Source organism: Formica exsecta, unplaced genomic scaffold (assembly GCF_003651465.1).
Source record: "Formica exsecta isolate Colony F162 unplaced genomic scaffold, ASM365146v1 scaffold928, whole genome shotgun sequence".
Classification (NCBI taxonomy): Eukaryota; Metazoa; Arthropoda; class Insecta; order Hymenoptera; family Formicidae; genus Formica; species Formica exsecta.
This window is the reverse complement of record NW_021853694.1, coordinates 60,661-85,394: the sequence shown is the minus strand read 5'-3', so window position 1 is coordinate 85,394 and position 24,734 is coordinate 60,661. Positions and strand designations below refer to the sequence as shown.

General features: G+C 35.3%; 1 protein-coding gene across 12 annotated transcripts in view; it reads left to right on the top strand.

Annotated features, from left to right (window-relative positions):
• The window catches only part of LOC115245188 (protein retinal degeneration B), a 29,690-nt gene extending 5,334 nt beyond the window's left edge, over positions 1-24,356 (top strand). Inside the window, exons 1-24 of one of the 12 annotated variants that reach the window (XR_003885495.1) lie at positions 3,699-4,250; positions 4,493-4,722; positions 6,060-6,305; positions 6,915-7,251; positions 7,624-7,763; positions 7,892-8,009; positions 9,219-9,666; positions 10,325-10,488; positions 11,062-11,091; positions 11,692-11,796; positions 11,991-12,176; positions 12,467-12,629; positions 12,721-13,125; positions 13,337-13,620; positions 13,695-13,844; positions 13,964-14,226; positions 14,341-14,449; positions 14,733-14,889; positions 15,186-15,335; positions 15,459-15,639; positions 15,864-16,138; positions 17,257-17,373; positions 18,269-18,534; positions 21,836-21,964. Coding sequence is in view for 11 of the 12 variants with exons in the window: in XM_029823359.1 (XP_029679219.1) it covers positions 6,228-6,305; positions 6,915-7,251; positions 7,624-7,763; positions 7,892-8,009; positions 9,219-9,666; positions 10,325-10,488; positions 11,062-11,091; positions 11,692-11,796; positions 11,991-12,176; positions 12,467-12,629; positions 12,721-13,125; positions 13,337-13,620; positions 13,695-13,844; positions 13,964-14,226; positions 14,341-14,449; positions 14,733-14,889; positions 15,186-15,335; positions 15,459-15,639; positions 15,864-16,138; positions 21,836-21,968 (3,876 nt within the window). In the remaining variant the exon portion in view is untranslated. Of the gene's footprint in view, positions 1-3,698; positions 4,251-4,492; positions 4,723-6,059; positions 6,306-6,914; positions 7,252-7,623; positions 7,764-7,891; positions 8,010-9,218; positions 9,667-10,324; positions 10,489-11,061; positions 11,092-11,691; positions 11,797-11,990; positions 12,177-12,466; positions 12,630-12,720; positions 13,126-13,336; positions 13,621-13,694; positions 13,845-13,963; positions 14,227-14,340; positions 14,450-14,732; positions 14,890-15,185; positions 15,336-15,458; positions 15,640-15,863; positions 16,139-17,256; positions 17,374-18,268; positions 18,784-21,835 lie in introns of those variants that run through there. The other 11 variants (XM_029823364.1, XM_029823363.1, XM_029823360.1 and 8 more) reach the window with 11 other exon arrangements.
• The last annotated feature ends 378 nt before the right edge of the window (positions 24,357-24,734 follow it).

Genomic DNA, 24,734 nt, shown 5'->3' with positions numbered 1-24,734 from the left:
GCGGCGCCGGATATTTCGACTAGGATTAAATATTATTTATTCCCAATTATCCTCTTTGATCTTTTACAGAATATAAAGTCTTCTTTTATTATATTATATTATATTCGAATATTATATACAAGATGTAAAAAAAAATTTTTTTAGCGAAAATATTCAGATATTTTTTGCAAGTTCCCAATTTTTTGTCTAATATATATATATGTATATCTTTGTAACTAAGCTTTAAATTAATTTTTTTTTATGAAAGTTCAGGTGAAAGTAAATTTCATCTGAATTTAATAGAAAATAAAGTTTTGTTAATCTTATGATTCTATAAAGTTTGTGCAAAAAATTTCCTTTCTTTCTTTCTTTCTCAATTATTAATAATTCAAAAATGATGGATGCTTGACATTTTCGTTAAAGAAAAATCGTCTCCAGAAACATAATTACATATACATTACGTTATACGTTCCATGTCTGTCTCAAGTTGGATCTAATTCGAGTGAATAATATAATAAGTCGTATTGTTATTGTTATTATGTAACGTTATCCAGGTAAAAATATGTTTTCGAAGAAGGAAATTTTCGCGAGCAAGTTTCCAAGAAAATACTCGATCCGAGAGGAATGGGTCACAAGAGAGAAATATCTTTGGCGAGAGTTGCGATATGCAGGCGACGGACTTGACTGTTTGCTACAAAGCTTCCGGCTGACCCAGGGCCCAGACATCAGACATCAGACATCAGACATAGACATAGACATAGACATAGACATAGACATAGACATAGACATAGACAGACATAGACATAGCGGCGCGTCGATAAAGCGCAGATTCAACGACGTTCCTCCGTTATCACGCGATGCACTCGTTTGTAAGCGCGTCGTCTCTTCGCGCTTAAGTGCACTCTGCCATTAATCTCATCTCGCCGGAAAATCTAAACCTAAACCTAAACGAACCCGCGTTCTCTTCGACGTTTTCTTACAATTAGATCCGCTCCGGCTGAGTGAAACGTATTGACACATTGTTTTTAGAATTTTGTGACGGAAAAGTTATGTACAATTGTATCAACTATCACTCGAATATAATAGTGTACGGCAAATCTCCAAGTTAGATACTGTATCCTTGTGATAAAATTGTTATATGTATATTTTAAACAAATTCTCTTCTAATTCTAGGATATTGGAGATTAAAGCTTGCTCATTTAGATGCTCTATAATTTGCGACAAAATTTGTAAAAAAATTTTATTTATTATTTTATGTATCGAGTAATATAGAAAATGAAAATTTTGAAAACGACAAATATATTAAATAAAGCAGGCTTAACTTTATTTAATGTTTATTTATCGGCATATTATTATTGTATCTGGACTTTTCAGAAAAATTCGTTATTCATTCTTCTGTTTTCTTTATAAATTATTGCAAATATCATCAATCGATTATCGCAAAAATTGTGGCGTTCACTTCAGACAACGACAGTTTCCTATAGTTCTTAGTGTCTTAAAATTTTTCGAAATTCCTTTGAGAAAACGACTTTAAAGGAATATCTAACGACATATGATCCGATAACGCGATAAACGAAACAGGACATGACATCGTTCGCTCGTACCAAGCGATTATCCGATTTGTGGCGTTTGACATTTTTTCGAAAGTTCGGCGCGTACGAAAAATCAAAGGACTGTCAATCGCGAACCGTACCAGAGACGTGCTCTTCTTCGACGATGGGCGAGAATGATGATCTTTGTCCGCCATGTCCTTCACCCAGATCGGATCCGCCATTTCCTTGTCCCAAGCCACCAATGTGTGACCAGGACAGAGCCGGTAATTTTTTGTTGCGAATTTGTTCACATACTCGAAATATTTCCAACTTTTCTGCATATTTCAAACTTTTGCGATAAATTTGTATATTCTTGAAATCGTGAATCTGGCGGTACGCCGCGCCGCGCAGCGCCGAGATTAGAATTGCAAACGATCGTTTAATATCGAAATGGAAAATAAACACGAAAAAGCATAAGAAGGGGCAGAGTTACAGGTATAGAGAAAGAAAGGAGAAAATCTTGTTAGATTTATCGCAGATTACTATAAATCATTCATCGATCTTGGTCAAAATATTATTTTATCCTAAAATATTCGATTCGCGAATGTGTAGTTTAGAAATACGAATTTATTTATTTTCTTTTTTTTCTTTTTTTTTTTCTTTTAACAGCCATTTCCTTGGGGCGATGGCAATCACTCGCTTTTCCATAATCCTGTGAAAAATCCAGTGCCACCGTATGGTTATGAAGTCGAGGATCCGAACGAAACGCCCTATAAGAAAGTGGGCAATTAGCCGAAGTGATCCTGCATGATTCTGCCGAATTTTTAATCAACCTTAATCATCCACAAGAGAAAGAAATGGAATGATTATATGTAAAATATTAAATATGCATATACATATAAGCGAGTCTCTCGAGTCGTAGTTGATGCGATTTTCAACATGTAATTTGAGATTGCTCGAAATTATTATAAAAAATATTATTCGTTGCTCGAAGCTCGGCTACATAAAAGTTTTAAAATAAAAAAATTCTTGTGTGGAAACATCATTTTATTTGTGTGAATATTATTGCTTTTTTTGTTACATTCGTAAATCATTTATTTTTCTGGATATTTTATAGATTATTATTTTCTATAAACGAATAAATATCATTGGGCAACGACGGTTTCTCGATTTTTGGTTTCGAAAAATATACATATATATATATATATATATATAAAATATCTCCGGAGATATTTCGGAGCAAGAGCGGCGAAAAGACGAGCAGACGTTTTCCCGAAAGGGTAAGGTGGAGATCGCGCGCACCGTTTTCGATCTCGTCTTCTCTCGCGCGCGGTGGAGGGGGAGGGAGAGGTTATTAGCTAGCTGGAGGGAGAAGATGGCGAGTGGGACGCAGCTGGTCTCGCGCCTTCTTGGTTGTTCGAGAACGATCAATAGACTGGGAGAGGTAGCGGAGGAGGCGACCACGACCGCGACGGTGGACGGTGAACGATGGTTGTGTCCGGGCAGTGGCGAGTTAAACCACCCCAGGGCGTCACATTTCTATTATCTAACAACTAATCTCCGGTATCGCATCTCTATCATCTTGGAACGCGATCCCATCCCCCTCCCCCATGTATGGCGATCTCGCGTATTTATATCCCCGATACACGGCGCATGGCGCATGGCGCATGGCGCATGGCGCATGGCGCATGGCGCACGGCGCAGAGGTCTGAACGGAAATATCACGCGCACTATCGCGCTCAAAAGTTCAAATCTCCTCACGATTCACCCTTCAGCATTTTGAGGTACATTTTGCGCGTAGGAAATCCGTATATGCATTGACGTATACGATCGTGTTTTTCTACCTACTTACTTTTTATCGTAAATCGTACAGTTATTCCTTTTAATGCAATTGTGCCATCGTCATCGTAGAGAATTGTTGAGGATTCTTTGGAAAAGGAGAAAATTGGTTCTGGGCTTTTTATATGAGATTTATATGTAAATTTGTATATTTCTTTTACTAAGGATACAAAAAACTTGCGTATATGTATATTTGTATTTAAATTTTATCCAAAATCATACAATTACACGACATTTTAAATCTTAATGTGATTAACAAAATTGAAGAATTTTTCCCTTTTCTTAACTATATATGCCAATAAAATATGGAAATTTCTATCACGTATGTAAGTTAGGTGTCGTACAACGCGCTCGTAGCTCGTGTGAAATGACACACGTTCGTTGATCGGCGCCGTGTAATTTACGGCCCTGTCCGCGTGAGCTCGTCGCGGGGGCGAGGATACTACGAGCTCCTCGGATTGGCCGGCGGCAATTTCGCGGGTTCGAGGGTCGACGAGTCGCGCGATGTGATCGCGCCGCCAATCGAGCAAGCTCCACCGTCTCTTCACCGTCACCCTCACCCATCAGGTCAGTTTGTGGCAGCGCGTCGCCGTACCTGTATACTCGTCGTCGCTGTCGCTGTGTTCGTATTTAGGTGCTTGCCTATCTCGAAATGTCATTTCTCACCCCGTCGTCGTGCCGCTAATACTCTTTAATCGCGCTCTTGTCGTCTCCATTGTCACATCGCTCCTATCATTCGATCTTGTTTCCGTCTACTTTCTCCTACATATTCCATAATTTATAAATTAGATTTATATAAATCTCTTTTTCGAGAAAGTGACACACGGCGTGTTTCTTTACATTATCGAGTCGAGATAAATTTACGATGTGAAAATAGAAGAAGCTGAAGGATTCTATTGAGTATGTATATTTTTTTTTTGTTACATTGTTATTGAGAGAGAGATTTTTCTCAGTTTTGAGAAAAAGAATTGTAATAAATATCGTAAGACGATATCGCGCATTTATTTCTATTGTCCATTTATTGCGGATATGGAAGCAAATTTTCTTTGACTAAAGAAGCAGAGAATTTGAGATTCGATGAAAACTATATTATTGTACCGTGTCATCGATTCTGGAGATGTTTAAGGAGAGATTATTTACAGAGATTTTGCCCTGCGAGAAAAGCAACGAACGAAGCAAACTTGAAGGTATCGATTGAAGGATTAATTATTGGTTCAGTGAGAGTGATCGACAGTTTTCGCGAGTGAAATACGCATATTTTCGCGCAAATTCTCAGATGCAAATATGTATCGCGTATAATCGGGGTACGAAAAAAGGATTCATCGAGAGACTTGAAAATATTTCTTTCGGAAACTACGCCGCATGTTGAATGGTATGTTCGATATTTTCGTACTGTTTGATCATTCGTACTGTTTCTGACTGTACATGAATAAGAATGTATGTGTGTGTGTGTGTGTGCACAACATTTATAACGCGACGATTAAAATTGCGAAATAAGTCGCTGTCCGGAATAAGAGCGATCTCGTAGAATTTCACGCAGATTTTACAATCGTCAGTCGTTAATTTTCTCGCGTGGCATGACGTAAAGTTTAGATTCGCTCGAGACTGATGCGCGTATAAATAAACATCCCGCTCGTAACGTTCTTGTTTCTATCTGGACGCCTTGCGCGGAAGCGGATAATGTCGATAATTATTACGGAATGATATTTTTACATATAACAGTCTCTCGCGGTAGAAATACGAAAATGTTAAAAATATTGCAATTTTGTTAAATCTGTATGATTGTAGATAATATAGATGTCGGTTTCCTCTTTTTTACGCATAATAATAATATTACTTTTTATCGTTCGACGCTATACATACATCGTATCATTCGTTATTGTTTCGTTTGTAGCTAGAGACATATCTCGATAAACGGATATTGTTTATCGATTGCAATTGCTTGTCAGAGAATCTTTTATTCTTCAATCATGATTTATTTTTCGAGCTATTAATGACTACTTTTAACTATGACATAAACACCGGAATATTTCCGGCCATGGCAAGCATCGAGAAGGATGCGATATAGCAGTTCGCGCGAAAGAACATAAGCATAGTTTATGATACAATCGACACGGTTTGTATGCCACGACGAATATTCCGTAACCAAATACACGGCAATTCCTGTCAAAGAATCTAATGTATTGATAAAAAAACTTGTAGTGACAATTTGAATAATAATAAAAAAATTCTCTTTACTATGTTTCTTTTTTTTTAATTTTCAGTATTAAACATTTCTATCATATTATTGACTTATAAAATTTTCTATTACTTGAAAGAACACACACACACACACACACATACACATACATTGTGTATTGTTAACAAAATGTTAAATATAAATTCGAAAACATAATATAAATCGATTGAAGATATTCAATCGAGAAAAGATGAAAAAACGATTGTTTCAATAATATTATAATTTCACTTTTTAACTTATTGCATTAGATGGTACATTTTTAGATGAAAATATAAGAGAAAAAATTATTTTTTCTATGCTTATAACAGATTTTATTTTCTTTATTTAGCCAATTTTTCTTCACTTTTTTCCGAATGTTGTCGCTATTGTTAAGATTTTACCAAGATATTGTTCATTCGGAAAAGAGCGACAAGTCAGACTATCATCTTAAATTGCTATATTGAAAAGATATTTTCTTTCTATTATTACAGAAAATTTCACCTGTTGACATAAAATGGAGACATCACTTGCGATTCCCGTCGAGAAAAATCTCCCGAGATGTCGCGAGGACGTCGAACGCGATTTCGGCGTCTGGTATCCTTGAAGGGAAGATGCACTTTGCGAAGATGCACGGGTGATACAGGACAGACTCCGATAAAATGTTGATCAAGGAGTATCGCATACCGCTACCTCTTACGGTAGAGGAATATCGAATCGCTCAGCTGTACATGATAGCGGTAATTATCAGGATTAATATTAATTTTGCGTTGACTCGTGTTTTCAAACAAAATTCACAATTTAATCAATTTATGGGGTCCACTTATATTTACATTTTTTATAAATCTAGCAAAATCATTCGGATAATGATTTGATAAACGCATGAACCACAAATAATCGCTACAGGGACTCTCTTTTCATATAAAGTTGTAAATCTTTCTTTTTTTTTTTTAATTCTCTTCAATTTATAATTTTTTGCAAAAATCTTTTTCTATGCGAAACGCGATTGATTTTGTCATTTATGATAAGAAGAAAGAAACATTGAACAGAATTAGACATCAAATATATCGATAGATTGTTGCGTAATGCGCGTTTTTTTCTTTAACTTTTCTCTCATACATCATCTTTTCAATAACGTAAACATTATTTTCGTTCTGCAAGTATATTCTGTACGTTTCTACTATTCTACTTTTTTCTCCATACGCGTTTTCTTAACGTGCAGGGAAGGGTTATTTTTTCTCGTCGATAAAGATAAGGATAAAGATTTTTATTCGTGGCCGAGAAGATGAGCGGATGTATTTCCTTGAGTAATCGATGTAACCGTTTGCCGTATGATATAATTCACGCAGAAAAAATCGCGGGAGGAGAGCAAAGGTGCCGGCAGCGGTGTGGAGATAATCGAGAACGAGCCGTACAGCAACGGTCCAGGCGGTGACGGCCAATACACGCACAAGATCTATCACGTGGGCAGTCACTTGCCGGGCTGGTTCAAGAGCCTGCTACCCAAGTCGGCGCTCATCGCCAAGGAAGAAGCATGGAATGCCTATCCATATACAAAGACTCGTTACACGTGTCCGTTCGTGGAAAAGTTCTCCGTCGAGATAGAGACCTACTACTTCCCGGACAATGGCCATCAGGAGAATGTCTTCAATCTTAGCGGCAGTGATTACAGAAACAGGATCGTAGGTAAAGAGGAGAGGAGATTAGATTAGATCGATCAACATCGTCAATTAAGTTTTACATCTAAAAGCTGAGCCTAAAAAAGAGCGTTATGATATTTTTCAATGATCAAAAATTGTGTTTATTGTCAAATTCTTGGACGATTATCAGATAAATTATTATTTGTTTTTCTTATTTATCGGTATGATATTTATTGTTTGTGTTTCTTATTATCAGTAGAATACTAGAATACTAGGATACTAGAATTTTAGTGTCAATGGTTTTCCGATCATTATAGACAAATATTTAACGTCATCTCTAACAAAGTTATATATGTGACGATTATCAAATTTATCATTCTTATCCCGATTGAATCCGCCGTTTATCCGTTCTGATAAGATGTGATCGACATCGTCAAGGATCAGCCTTATGGGGCCGATTACGTGAAGGAAGAGGATCCCAAGTTGTACGTGTCGGAAAAGACAGGAAGAGGCCCTCTTGAGGATACGTGGCTGGACGATTATTGGGCCGATGTGGAAGTATAAATCTTCCCTTTCTCTCTTTTATCTCTTTTTCTCTTTTTCTTTTATCTTTTTCTAAAAGTTTACACCTTTCTCCGCTTAAGTAGTCTCACCGTTGATACATTAGCGATTTTCTTGCCGTTTAGGGAAAGCAACAGCCAACGCCATCGGGCAAGTCACTAATGTGCGCGTACAAGCTATGCCGAGTAGAGTTCCGTTATTGGGGCATGCAAACGAAATTAGAAAAGTTCATACACGACGTAGGTTAGTACCGTAATATGCTCACCTCTCTGCTCTTTCTCGCCCTTTGGATGCCGGACAATATAAAATTTAATTACATTTTAACACAATTAATCTCTCATAAAAGAGAGATCATCTTTTTGTCAAGTCTCTCTCTTTTTTTCTGTCACTCTCTCTCTCTCTCTCTCTCTCCTCTCCTACAGTTTAGAAAGGATTATTTCCCCCTAAAAAATAAAATTGCTTTAAAGATATTGCATGTTCTCTTCTCTTTCTAATAAAAGAATTGAGAGAACTTTAGCTTTGCCAAAATAAGTACGTATTTTTCTTTGTAGTATTAAGGATTAAGTACAGTCTCGTGCAATGTATACAATGTGTTTCAGAAATTGTGCATTTTGTGTTTCGATAAATTATAGATACATTAATTAAGAAGAATTTTATTTTGTACTAAGGCAGCGATATAGTTATAAAAATATTATTTTTTAGTTAATTTTGAGGATTATATTAGAATCTTGATTTCAGTTTTATATAATTATAGAATAGAATATTTAAAATTACAAAGTGAAAAATTATTTAAGTAATAATGTTATGTCATAATTTGCTAAAAAAATGCACGATTTTTGATACATTCTATATATTGTAATTTACGTATTGATTTATTTTTTCCCCTTTTTTATGAATAATGATGCATTAAGTTTGGCAAATTTAACTCAATCTAAATTCTGTCACGCAAAGAGTCCGGCAACTAAAGGATTAAATCTTTCGATCATGACTCTGTTAAAGAATCTTTTTAAATGTAGAGTACTTTAAACTAAAAATCAAATAACATATAATTTAAACACTCATTGAAAGAGTAATTCAATGTTATTAGAGCTACAATCCTACTCTTGATTTTCGGCATTTCTAATTTTTTTTAAATCGTGACGTCATCAGGACGCTTTAATTTGTTAGATAATTTAGATTTATCGATGTAGACTGCCAGTTTGTTGCTCTAAACACATTTGAAAAATAAAGATTAAGAAAATTTGTTGCAATAATTTGACGATTTACTTTCGAATTAGCATAATTCAAGACGAGTTATTTATTTATTGATTCGCTATTACTCTCGGTTTTACGCGCACCGAACGTTGCCGTTGGAAACTTTTCCCCGCAACACAGGAGGTCGTGATCGAAAGGGTTAATTTTAACCGGCGCATTCGTGCGTCCGTGCGTGAGACGTATTAAGGTCGGTTCCAGCTCTGCGGAAGACGATGGTGCGGGCGCACAGACAGGCCTGGGCCTGGCAGGACGAGTGGAACGGTTTGACGATGGAGGATATCAGGGAGATCGAACGGCAGACGCAGTTGGCGTTGCAGCGCAAGATGGGGCTCGGCGAATCTACGGACGATGAGCTCGAGGAGAACGAGAATCGGGAGACGAGGATGGCAATGGCGACAATGACGATGACGACAACAACGACGACATCGGCAACTCCTGTGACGGCAAACGCCTCGATGACGTCGCCGGATTCAGATGTCGCCAAGACATTGGCGGCTACCCTGGGCAGCATTGAAAAGGAAGAGGCACAGAGTCCGCTGTCCATCAGGAAACCGTCTGATATTCCCATCATTAACACGGCGGCCAGCTCCGAAAACGAAATCAGTCCCGAAGACTCGCCGTCGCCGGTCGATCTCAACGAGATCAAGTAAGATTTGTTTAGTCTCGCGTATTTGTTTTATAAAATTATAGCTGTTTCCGCGATCGTTTCAGCATCTTATTTCTAAAATAGTTAATTTAACAGTTAATCATTTAGATTTTAGACAGTTGTTTTAGATTATTTCAAACAGTGATAAATTTAATAGCGTGTATGTATATATATATATAGTCTCTAGTAAATGGCAATTAGCAAGGAGATAAATTTATATGAAAAAAAATAAGCAAGTTTGAATACAACTTTTCTTTGATTGTTAAATGATTGAGTTTTTGAGAAAAATAATTTTGATGCAAATCTATTTGATTATGTCTTTTGTTGTGATTTTAAAACTTTTGTATTTATATGATACTGATTATTTTATATATATCAAGCACTTGTAATCGCCGTTTTTTCATTGCTCTCTTGAAATGATAAGATATAATCGCCAGAATCCACCAATATACTTCTATTATTAGTAGTTTAAGATAATCAGCTCAACTGCAGCAACTAACAATAAATATGAGTGTATTTTGAATGATAACACAGTAACATAGACGATTATTATTTGTCATTAATACACACGCGCGGATGTTACGTGTGGTACTGGAGTTTTTATATTATTAAAATGACAAATTAAGCCGAAATTAATTAAGAGCGAGCTACGTTGCAGAACCGTGAGCAGCAACGCGAAGAAGGAGTGGAGAAAGAACAACGTGCACTTGCATTCACCAAACTCCAATAAGAACTTTGACATTCAGATCGCGAACTGGAGGATGGAGAGCATCGTCAGGGAATCTGAATCTGGTAGCGACGACGAGTTCTTCGACTGTCAAGGTAAAATTATTATTCCACGCGCGCATGCGTGTAGCATGCTGTGATAATCTAGAGAGAGAAGCATTTGACACACGATTCATCATAAATGAATGATAGCTAGATAATAATTTTGCGGCACACTGCTTTCCACGTAAACTGTAACGAGTCTTAATACATTGATACAAATTCTAAAACGATACGAAAAAGAGAGAGATGTTATAATAACAGGAATCGCGATATATCAACAATGCAAAATTATTTAACATGGAAAATAAATAATAATCTTGAGAAAATTCTTATAAAGAGAAATATCGATTGTAAATTCATCAAATAATTCATCATTTGAAAACATTTCTTTTATAAATATGATTTATTCCGTATAATAAAAATTTTTTGATAATTCATGTTTGTGGACGATATTAATGTGATATTAATAAATCTTATGTGTATGATGTAATGCTTGTTAATAATTCATATGAAAGAAGTGTGTTTTGCGAGATAAGAAACACAGATAACTAAAGCTAGACAGAACAGCATGTGCTGCGTTTTTATGTGTTATCCTCTTTGTTTTTTATGTCGCTTCCCATACCGCAGCTGGGTTCATTATACCTGTTATACGCAAAGGTAGGACACGTAGAGTGATTAAGTAATAAACGCGAGATAAATTGAAAGGGACGTCACTCCATATATTAAGGATATATCTGCAGAATGAATGATCTTAAAATACAAGAAACGTAGACAATGTGACAAATCGGGTTGTTTGGCGCACATATGAAATTTGTATCCTTCGATTAACAATTAGAATCGAGCATGTAGTTAGAATTCGCGAGAGATTCGCGCATATGGCATGTCGCAGCATGACTTTGCTCGTAGTAAAAAAATTAATCTAGCGGCCAGAAACAAATCGATTCGTTTTGCATACATTAGATAGAATTTCACATACTGCATCAAATAGAATAACATATGACTTCTATATAATCTAGAATTCGAATAATTTGATCGCAATTAAAGTTTGATCTGTATCGTAAATTTACTTTATTGGATAATTTATATTATCGTGTTATAAAATTATTTTTTAAAATATAGACATCATGCTCTTTAAAATATTGCATTGAGTAGATTGTGTTGAATATTATTAATTCATATTTTATTATGAAAGTCTTGTTTCGCGATTAATCGGAGAGACGCATTGCATAAGCAGCGTTAACGTTTCTGATTATACAGAGGACTTTGAAGATAGCTCTTCATTAGCTAAATGGAGTTCTTTGGATCTTCTAGCAGAAGGGGACGACACAACCGTACGGACATCGCCTGCGGCAAGCGAGCAAGGTTAGTATATTAAAACAAAATGTAGCATTTGTAATAATTCTGATTATTATTATTGAATTTTTTTTGAAGATAGTGGTGGAATATTGCGCGAAAGATTTTTTTTTCAGCTGTCCTTATTCGTTCTTATATATGGTGTTTAATGTACACGGCGATTGGGGTATCGCCTTGTTTTATCTTTCTTTTATATTTTGCAGAAGACACAATATTTTCGCCTTCGTATCTGCAGCGCGTCGCCAGCGAGAGAAATAGTAAGAGACTGCAGATTCGCACGTCGGCCAGTATTGACGTGTCATGTCCAACATCCCCTCAGCATTCTCCTACGCATCAACCGTGCAAAATTACCGTTTTAATTATCGTAATGCATGGTGGCAGTGTTTTAGGTAAATAATGTACTTTTCTTATTTTATATATAGTAGAAAGATGGACATTTATTTTATATTTAGATTTGGTTATATATTTAGATTTAATTGAAAATGTAAATATAATTTGTATAATTCAAGCAAATTATTAATTCTTTTTTAATTTATGAATGTTGATATATATTTGCAAATTCCTAATTTTTTATGTACTTTTTATTATACATATAAATGATACTGATGGCATAGAATTAATATGTATACATGTATGCACATATGTTGAACATGTATAAAATCATGCTTCTGTACTCCAGACGCGAATGTCGATCTAACCGCGAAAAAGTCAGACATAACAACATTTCGCGGAGCTTTCGAATCCGTGATGAGGCAGCATTATCCCAGCATGGTCGGACATGTATCCGTTAAATTTGTCGCCTGTCCTTCCATTTGTACCGAGGGTCTTGGAATTTTATCAAGGTAATACATCGAACGGCATTCAAATGCCGTTTCTATTAGAACCAATTTACCATAGTTATAATAATGTAACTATGATAATTTTGTTGTACAGTCTGAGTCCATACAGCTTCGACGTATCGCCTTCGTGTATGGATGCGCCGCAAGTTACACACGACACCATCCCGATCGGCGCGATTCCTTTGCTGGCGAGCTCGAGTTCCGACTATCAGGACGCGGTGTCGCGCGTAGTGATGGCTGCCAATCAAGTGTATCACGATTTCATCAAGAGCGAGGAGGGTAGAGGCTTCACCGGACAGATCTGCTTCGTGGGCGACTCGGTAGGCTCTATCCTGACCTATGACGCTCTGAGTAGAGCGACGCAACACTCGAGGCACAGTAGCGAGAACAGTATCCTGGAGGGTGGTAGCGGCCAGCAGGGTAACGACAACGGCGGTAATACCGAAGATGCCAAGCATCTATCCGCGCCATCCCCTAGAAGAAGGTCTTCCGGCACGGGGTGAGCGACTATAATTATGTCGACGACGAAATTCTTCTTTGATATACTTCTTTGAATAACGCTTAAAAAAACCAAACAAGACGGAAATTGATAATATCTCGCGATTTGACGTCAAAATATTCGAAACCTTTGATATAATGACGCGAACGTAGAATTAGCATATACGATCATGAAAGTGTTAATTAGTTTTTATTAAGACGCTTATTTACAGCGACAACCCGCACCATAACAAACTGGACTTCGAGGTAGGTGACTTCTTTACGTTTGGCAGTCCGCTCGCGCTGGTCCTTGCCTACAGGAAGACCGCGTCCGCTGACAGAAACAGCTTCATACCCAGGCCGTTGGTCAATCAGGTGTACAATCTATTCCATCCCACGGATCCCGTGGCCGCGAGATTGGAACCTTTAATCTCGGCGAGGTTTTCGCTGATTCCGCCAGTCAATATCGCCCGATATCAAAAATATCCGCTTGGCAACGGTCAGCCTTATCACTTGCGTAAGTGGATATTATAGGATTACAAATTAAATAGTAGAAAACGAAATGCAAATCTTTTGTGAATTTGATTTCAGTGGAGACTATCCAGACAAATCCGCAGCTGTTTGCTGACGGTCTCAACATTCCTAATATTCAAATGCATTTAAGAAGATTATCCGATATATCGCTTCAAAGTACAATGTCGGGCATTATCGAGAATGTTCCTTTACAAGCGGTGTCTGCCCGTAAGTGAAGAATTGTTTGTTGTATTACTATATTTATTTGCAACATCTATCGTCGATAATTTTTTTTTTTTCATGCATGTTGATATTATCTAAAATGCTTATTATCTTCCTCGTTCCAGTGACACAAAAGTGGTGGGGCACCAAGAGACTAGATTACGCGCTCTATTGTCCAGAGGGTCTCGCTAATTTTCCTACAAATGCCTTGCCGCATCTCTTCCACGCCAGTTATTGGGAATCTTCGGATGTAATCGCGTTTATTCTGAGGCAATTGGGCAGATTCGATTTGTCACTGCTCGGTAACGAGGAAAAGGATCTCACTAGCTTCCGTCCAGGTCAACCCAGAGAGAAATGGAATAAAAAGCGTACCTCTGTTAAACTAAAGGTTCATTTTATGATCGCAATTTAAATTTTGTTTAGAATTTTGCGTTATATATATTTGTTATTTTAAATTGGTCCTTTGCTGCATCGCTTATAGCTATGCATTGATACATTTCAGAATGTTGCTGCCAATCACAGAGCGAATGATGTCATTGTAAGGGAAGGTGCACCACAAGTATTAGTCGCTAGGTTCATGTACAGTCCTATTGATATGATAACTTTAACAGGTATATAAACAAAATTAAAAAAAAAAAAATAATTTCTTTTATATAATATTAATTTTTGCATTTGAGCGCATGCGTGTATGGTCCAGTTTATCGATATATATAATTTAATCTGTATAGTAAAATTTAACCAACTAAGATTTTTAATTTATTTATTTATCAGGCTTGCCAATGATTTATATATATGTTTTGATAATAGTTTTAGCAACTAATTTTTACATTTCAATCGCTAAAAATACAATGCTACAAATAAGACGAAAATTAAATATTCCACATTTTGTTATAGGTGAAAAAGTGGATATTCACATTATGAAAGACGCGCCGGCAGGTGAATGGACATACCTTTCTACCGAGGTAACTGACAAAAATGGTAGGATAATTTACAAAATACCAGATGACAAAATGCTAGGTTACGGGCTCTATCCAGTAAAGATGGTTGTAAGGTAATGTATTTTCTTTTTGAAATTATAAATAGATATTAATCTAAATCATTAATCAAGGAGAAAAATTAACATATATAATAACGCAACAGATTAAAGTTTTTATAAATAATTGAAATTAATTAGAATTAATAAATAAAATTGAGGAAGATTGAAATTAATATTCGATTATGAATGAGAGTTTAAAGTATGGATGAAAGTGTGAAATGTGAAGATCAGTGAATGTGATGTAAAATATTTCTTTATATGATAAGAAATATAAATTCTTCTAATCTCTCTGAACTAATATGCGTTTACAGGGGAGATCACACATCTGTAGATTTTTTCATTGCTGTAATACCGCCGAGAACCGAATGCATAGTTTTCAGCATAGACGGCTCTTTCGCCGCCAGCAGGTCAGTGAGCGGCAAAGATCCGAAAGTCTGGGCCGGTGCCGTCGATGTTGTGAGGTAACATATCACAAAGACGATTCTTTGTTAAATTTACAATCTTCTCTCTTGAGGAAAAAAATAAAAAAATAGGCGAACAAGCATTGTTTAAACAAAGTTCTTTTCTATTAATATTTGCGATAGACATTGGCAGGAACTAGGTTACCTCATCATTTACATTACTGCGAGACCTGACATGCAACAGCAGACAGTGGTTTCCTGGCTATCGCAGCATAATTTTCCTCATGGTCTCGTCTCGTTCGCCGACGGCCTGTCCAGAGATCCGCTCGCCCACAAAGCCGCCTACTTGAATAGGCTTGTGAAGGTTCGTGAGAATAGCAAATACTGACAATAGAAATTGATAATGAAATGTTTATGATTGATCCTACAATTTTCACGATCGGCGAGAATAATTTTCTTCGTAAACAATTTCATTTCGAAAGATATCGAGATTTTTTATCAATAATTCTCTTCTTACAATTTTTGATCCCGATTTCTTCAATTTTCAAGCGATTGCATTTGATACAATAAACTGAACGTGGTTGACAGGAGCACGGAATGATAATTCATCAGGCGTATGGCAGCGAGAAGGACATTAGCGTGTATACGGCGATAAACCTCAAACCGAGCCAGATCTTCGTCATCGGTAAAGCGTCCAAAAAGCATCAGGCCCTGGCGACAATACTGTACGATGGCTATGCCGCCCATCTGAGCACGCTGCAAGCGCATGGAGGTTCACGTCCCGCTCAGGGCAACGCGCGTATGGTGATCCCCAGGGGTCAGTTCGGCTTGCCGGGACAAAATGCTTCTTTACGTCGACGTAGGTGAGTTTTCCGTAGATGATTCATTTCGCCAATTAATAAGAAAGAGAGATTTTTCACGTTTCGCCAAAGAGAATCAAATATCTTCTCGTCATATTCTATCTATTGTTATTGTTTTGTTACGCCGAAAGCGGTGTACATTTACTGAGCACTCATATAGTCACGATTATGAAATTTTCTCTATTGGAAGTATCAATTATATTTCTGCTCTTATCCGTGTTATATATTTTCTACTCTAATTTCTAATTTTTTTTTTTTTTTCTTAGCAACATAAATATAGGAAAATTTTCCATTTTTGAAATGTCATTTTATCCGTGAATACAGGGTACGATCTGCTTGTTTTAAAAAGAATATTATTTTTTAATAATCTAATAATTAGACAGATATAAAAAAATCGAGCTATATATTTTATTTTCTTCTGCGCGATACAATCTACTGTAATTATGAAAAAAAGTATGTATGTAGGTAGAAGCGAAATTCTATCAACTAAACTTGTTCAAAAACGATATTGCTGAGAATGGAATGCAACTGACTTTGAAAGCTACTACACGAAAAATATACAATCGGCGCGTGAAAGCGGGTTTATTCTCTCAATCCTTTGTTGCTGGATGTTGCTTTAGAGAGCCGCTATTTCACGATGTTACCTTACAAGGCAGATTTCTCTCGCTTCAGTAATTTTTGTCAGAACAGTCGTTAAATCGTCCTCTGTTCAAAAATATCCTATAAATTATCAGTTTAACAATGGTTCGTGAAAATTCGTGAGCTGTCCAATGAATTCATTTAATCTTAATTCCATCAATTTTCCGGAAGATGTATATTCGAAAGTTTAACTCTACTCTTATATTCTTAAAGTCAATTGAAATTTATCTAATATTATTATTAAAGAAAGATAGATGCATTAGATAAAAATGACGTTACATTTTTTAGTATTTAATGTAGTTTCGCTTGGCGTATACTAGACTGTTTTTTTTTTTTTCTTTTTTATTTATCGCAGTCAGAAACAAAAAAGGGTCGAGAAACAACACCCTGAGCGGCATTCGCGTACTGAATTGTCACGCAAGTGACAAATGCATGCGTGTGTGTGTATGTGTGCGTGAAAACGAGCACCGGCTATGTTCCAGTAACGACACAGCGGTGAACTCCCCGGCGCGCAACAGCGTCTACTTAAAGCGGAAAATCTACCTTACTCACATCTAACACACGCCTATAATCTACGTACAATTTATTTACTCACATTGGTAATTATCTACAACCGTCTACTGCTCTTACTCTTCACTGTAGGCGCCGATTCAAGTTACTATTTGAGTGGCAAATGATTAGCTACCGTAATGGTTCTCTAATTTTCATATCGGCAAATACAATTTTGGCAGTCAATTAAACGAATATCATATGTCGTTTGCTCAAGTAAATATTTGGCTTAAATTTGTAAATTCAATTAAAAAAGCAGAAATCAGCGCCTGCATCCTCCGCTTTTTCCTCAAATCTTTCGCAGCACGATCTTATTGGTAGAAGGATTATACACATACATGTATATATAAGATTACGATTAGGTCTATGCCGTCATCTTTTTATACGTAAAGACAACATGTATGTAATAAGAAATTAATGAGATAGTTTCTTTCCATAGAAAAAAATTGCTTTTCTCTTACCATTTAAAAATCGTAGAACTTTTCATCTTTCCCCATTTTTTCGAGAGGTCGCCTCGAGATTTATTATAGCCAGTATACAAAAGAATCAACAGCGAAAGTTATTTAAGATTGTATAAATAACGCGTGTTAATAGATAAAATATATATAAAAAAATGAGAAAGATAATTATATTATAGAATATTTTCTCTTTCAATTGTGTGAAATTGTTATGATGATTGTTATGATTACCGACTTAGATCAATGTTTTAAATTAACTTCTATCACACATAATAATAATAATAATAATAATAATAATAATAATTATTATTATTATTATTATTATTATTATTATTATTATTTATTAATTCTGCTATTTACTAGTTGCTTTTCTTTTAAGAAAATCTTTCTGCTATTAATGCGCGCTGCACCGTCCCCATGCTATTCTAGTCAGTTAAAGCAGAATGCACCAACGATCGAATTTCCCTGACCAGTCTCTTGATTGCAGGTACCTGCTATGAGGGATATGTCGCGTTGTCAGCGTAGTTAAATATCGCACTCTGTCTCTCTATCTCTCACTCGGCGAAAGCGACTCTGTTGTCGTAATCCTACGCTCAAACTTATTGTTTGTATCTATCGGCTAGTGCATACATGTCCAGGATTTGTGGCTAATATGACTGCTCTATGACCGCCTCTCTATAGATACGCCCGGGAAATAGAGAAATCGTTTTCGTTATCTTCCCGAAACGAACAGGTCTCACTTTAACGACGAAGGTAAACCGTCGTCTCACGTTTCCGCCTGAAACTTGTTAGTTGAGTGTTTTGTGTTACAAAATAATGCTAGATCCACCACCTAGATCGTTTCATATTTTTCTACTGAGAATTCTGATATTTTAATCGTCATTTAAATTGGAATGTTCACAACTTATATTATGATCAAAAGATAATGCATAATTATATTTTAATAAGATAATTAATGCTCTTTTATATAAATTGGATCAAAGCGTATTTTAATGTATATAATTAATGCATAAATAATTATTTAAAATTAGATTTAATTTAATTTGTTTTTATAATCAATTAAATTTTAAATAGATTTCAATTTATCTTTAAATTTATAATTACTTTAATTATATTAATATATTACGAATATATTTCCTCGATTTAGCTTTATAAATGTGATCCATACGTGAATAATATTTTAATTATGATATGTAATATTAATCGGTACTTAAAATATTAATTAGAATAAACATATGATCTGATTTTTTTTTAATATAATGTATTAGAATTTACAAAGCTTTCTTTCTCTTTCACTGTGTCATTTAAAAACAATTTAGAAATTGAAAATTTTATATATTTTATAACAAAATAATATAAGTTGTAAATTTCTCCAAAACGATTTTTTTGAGTTGATAAAAAAAAAACATTGTTTCTATATTGTATAATTACTTTTTTGAAAAAATTTATAAAAATTTTTAACCATTATACTGCAAAAATTACCTCAAAATTTGTATTGTAATCGAATGTGTGCATACCTGATACCAACAGAAATTAATTAAATGAAAATAAAAACAAAAATAATGGAATGATCTCGAATAAATGATTTCTTTGGTGGTAGATTAGGCTGAAGATCGTTGCTTGTCCGTAAAAGGACCGTACAGCAGCACGAATAAGGATGCCATAGATTTACAAGAGATGTGTACTCCATGCACGATTATTACATTACATGTGAATGTTCAAGTTTTGAGAACTCACGCACATACATACGTGCCGTGTGATCTCCACTAAAAGCAAAAACACTGGCAAACTCCTCCTTCTCATCCCCAATCATGCATTCATTCTGCTATGTGCCCATATCATATAATACATACGTGTACGCTATCAACAAATCTCGTCGCTCCGAGCAGTTCTGGTTCGTTCATCAGCATTGCATTCCGTAGGTGGCGGTATCACGGGACAAACGATAGCGTACGTTAATGAGAGAAAGCAGTATTAAGGATTACGTACCGAAAATGTAAGACTCTAGGCCCAATTCTTTGTTAAGGCTTTTCTTAAGACGTGCTTTGTAGAAATTGATGAATCAATTAGAATTCATTCCACGTGAATTAATCGTTTCGCCCCACAGTTGCCTTGCCCTTTTTTTATAGCAAAATTACTCTTTTCGCTCTTATATCTACTTATGGTTCTCTTCGTAGCACTGGCAGCAAGCGCGAATGTGCGAAGAATCGACGTGTTTACCACGCATTGATTGTGCTAAATCTTCTTTGAGTAAATTGTTTCAGATGTTGAGAAATTCTTCGTGTGATTACAAATAAATCTGCATAAAATATAATTTCTAATTATATTCTGAGATATAAAATTTTTGTAGAATTATAAATTTTTTATTTTACAATTAGAGGCATTTGCTAGACCTATTTAGAATTGAATAACGAATAAGCTTGGACAGAGATCAGACGCGTCTCGCTTATGTTAGTTGAATGTTTTATAATGTCACGATTCTTCCTCTTCTTCCCCTCCCTGGTTATTTTCAAGAACAACAGATAATAAATAATCGCTGTCATCCATAGAGCGGACAGGTGTCTTCCGTCTACATCTGATTCATTATTCATTAACGCTTCGGATGTTACATCACGCTTTCCAGCAGTACAAATGTAAAACACCCTGCTTTTCCCATTGTGCTGTTTTCATTCATCCGCTTTCAATGGCGATCTATGTCCACTTCACTCGCAAGCGAGTTAAACTTCAATATGAAGCGCACTATTCTTTACGAGATGCGCGGCAAAATATACGAGCACACATAGAGTGCTCTTTATGAAATTTTCAGAGAACATTTCAATGAATATGTCGAATACTGAGAGTGAAAAAAGAGCCTAAATACATTTAAAAAATTTTACTTTCTCGACTAATCTCTATTTCATATTATCTTGTCATATTTAATTTCTGGTTTAATTATTCAAATATTCGATTTGAAAAGATAAAAAGATATCATAAAGGAAGTTTGTTTTTCAAATATTTATCAAAAGAGATGCATCGTTTCATATATTTTTTCTCGCATCCTGTAAATATCTGTTGAAATAATCTGTATATAGGATGTCGAAAAAGTATGTATGTTAGTTACAACAGCAGCAACAACAGAAATGAATAATGTGCATTGACAAACAGCAAATCATTAATCGTTTTCAGCCTAAGTGTGATAGAGGAGGGATAAATGCATTATCGCGCTTTCATCCCGATGTGATAAGCAAATACGAAAGATACATCACTGCTGCTTATTGCACAATATGTCGCACGGTACAGAAGCGGATTGCGTAATATTGTATATTGTGCTTGATGGAAAAATAGCACAGAATTATATATAATAATTTTAAATTATTTAAATGAATTTTTAATTACTTCTTAATTAATCTGTAAGTCGATCCTTTTTCTCCATCCATTATCGATACTTGTACTATTTTTATCGCATACACGCAATTTTTTCTTTAATCCATAATTGGAGAAAGTGTTATTCCTTAAGATATTGTTTTAAAATCCGTTTCTGTCGCACACAATCAATACATCTTAATTAGACATGCGAATAGTTTCAAGAATGCAATACGAAAAACAGTCTAACAGTCTAACAGTCATTCAACATTATATTATACATTATATTATACATTATCGTATTATACGTACTGTCAATCGCACTGATTCAAATGATAGTAAGTCAAATGCGCATGGAAATGATAAAGTTATCGAGATGGCTTTGGGAACGCGATGCTTGAACCTTCTTTCTTCCTAATACAATCTCAAAGAATAAGAATAAAGCTATCTAAGAGCGAAAAATCGAAAATAAAATAATTATGCATCTTTTTTCTATATATAGTAATTAATCATAAAATTTATCAGAGAAATTTATTTTAAAAGAATAACATGTATTGATCAAGATATACAAGTATACTCTAAAGTATTCTATCTTTGAAAATAAATTCTTTGAAATAAAATCGATTTCTGTATCGGGAAGAACTGGCGTTCCTCGGTTATCTCGAGGAGGAAGTTTACGATCGTTTATTAATTATCGCCGATATTGCGACAGCTCTTTTAGGACAGCAAAGCGTGCGATCTCGCAGCCACCCTTGGGCAAGGCCCCCTTCCCGTTGGAACGATCCACGAGCGTGGGTCCAGGATCGAGCAACGTTCACCGATCGGCGGCGACTGAGAAGCTCTGACGATTCGCGCGCTGCCGCTCGTTCTTCGAGTCCCGGCGGTAATTTCCCGCGAAGGAAGGACACGATTCTCGGTTCCATATCCTCCTTTATTCCGTTCCTTTCTTCCCTCGTTTCGTCGGGATCCTTACTCCGTATAATAGTCTTATATAAATCTTTACGTCCTCGCGTTGATCCCGTCAAGATTGTGATTTTTGCAATGTTACGCAGATTCTTCTTTACTCTTCTCTGTTCTTTATAGATCTTCGATGACGTAGGCCTTACCGCCCCATCTTTCGTGATATCTCTCATATCGTAAATTTATATATATATATTCTATATATAACGATAAAAATATTCTGTTTTTTATATATTATAGACTTTTATTCTTCTTCTCGATCTTAAACATTTTTAGTTTCACGCGAGTGCTAGCTCTTAACGTTTTGTGGTGTCGGAAAATTTCATCCATTCCTTTTAGAGATCTGCGAATATTAGATGTGGAAAATTCCTCAATTCGATTTTGCGAAAATCTCTTTGTTATGTAGATTCCATAAATCTTGTAACTAGATTGTCTAGATTTTTAGTTCCGAGTTAATCCTTGTATAGCTCGTATCGTATGACTTTTATTGTACGGGACTAGCAAAACTCTCGTATTATTCCAATAAATAAAATTTTATTTATATATATATATTTTTTTTTTTTTGTTGGTCATTTTTACACTACAGTTTATTATAGTAATCTTACGCTAACATGGAACAAAGATATTTATTTATTTGGAATATTTTTTTATTTTCTTTTTAATATAAAAGCGAGTGAAATAAGAATAAAGATATAAATTAAAACAATAATAGAATTTTGTTTAGCGGAATAATGAGCCGAGAGAATAAGAGAACTTGTTAAAACTGTTACCTGAGTCTCCCTATTGTTATTAAGAAGACGTAATCTAATGCTATCTGTGTGACACACACTGAGACACGCTTAGACGTAATTAGCGTTAAGATCTGTTAGTATTCTATTCATTGCCAAACACGTTATAAAGAGACGTAATACGTAATGCTCTGCAAAGTCCGCGCCAATTTCTTTCAGGGCTATTTTCTCCTCGCGCGAAATATACCTGCAAAAAAGAAACAGTTTTAAAGTATAAGGATGTAACGCATTGATTGATAGATGATATACTTGTTATACGCGTGCGATTTTTTTATCTGTTTGACTTTACAGTTTTATTTATAGTACATCAAGATAAAAGATTATAGTATCGTTATAAATATTATTTATTCGCGACGCAGACTGAGAGAATGTATTTTATTAAATCGACTGACACAAAATAAATATTTGTATCGAAGAAGATAATAATTAAGACGCAGTATTTTTGTAACGGTAATTTGAAAAAATATGATTATTTATAACCAAAAATGATGATAATGCGAGTGCAATAACAATATTGATTTGAGAAAAAGATCTTTCCATATACTGTCTCTATAAGATAAATATAAATGAGTTTTTATATTCAATTATTCACAGAATAGTAAGTTTCTGAAAATAACGCGTATATCGACAAGTATTTGTGCATTTAATCGCGAAGCTAGGAGATGTACCTATCATACATTTATAAGACGAAGCATCGACATTGTTAGACGCGCGCGCGCGACAAGCGGTACAAAGCTACTTCCCTCTTATTATATAGTCGCGTAAAGCTGTAGCTGGCGATGTAAATAATGTTAGATGCTGTGTAAATAACTACTGTTATTCGTGGATAACGTTAGGTCGAGGGTCGCGAAATGTCATATTTACGTGATTAGCTGCTAGATGCTTCGTCGAGGAAAGCGATGTGGAACGCGATGTGTGAACGACTTGGAACTGAAATGAATCGATGCCCTTTTGATTTCTGTTATTATATAAAATTCCAAGTTTCTATTTATCTTATCCTGCCTGTAAATTCTCCCGAATCTCGCACTGTACGACGATACTCGCAGAAAGAAAAGAAAGATTTATTTGTCTCAGCTCCGAGTCGCACCGACGATGAATGGGAGGAATAATGGGATTGATCATAATCAACATGGTGATCCTCATTAAGTTTAAATCTATTACAATCAACGTTACGAAACAATAAAATCTTTCTTATGAGCACGATTCCATCTACATGGTGTCCCACAGGTCTTGCGTCGATAACGGAATTTTCACAGCGAAATTGTTTTCTATATTGATTTCTTTCTTAAAAAAGAAGTTTAACTAACGATACTATTTTCTTTCCATTTTCAAAAGATTGCCAGGTATATAATTTTTAATTTTTAATTTAGGTCATCGATTCCTAAATTATTGTACCATTTTAAAACATGTAACTTTTAATTTAAAGAAAAGTAAAAATATGTTGTATTTTTATTGTTCTAAGATTATTATTATCATATAAAATCTCAAGAGCAGAGATAGATAAATATATAATTTCTGTTGATAAAGAGCGAAAAAAGTTTACGCTTTTCAAATAACACATGAATATTGAAGTAAAATGAGACGAGAGACAAGACAGCCTTGCGCTAATGATCAGGACACCCTGTAGAACAGGATCGAGCGCGACAAAGGAGACGGAGATTGATCTGTTGCCGTCTTGTGTTACTCGACGATCTTCTCGGATCATACTAATCTCCCGATTCTAAAGGAAGCATTACGTATTGCTCAAACTGCTATACTAATTATGATACTTGCATTACGCAAGTCAACATTATCATTAAATATTGACTGTTTGTATTGTTGTAATATGGCATGAGAATAGTTATTTATATATATATATATACA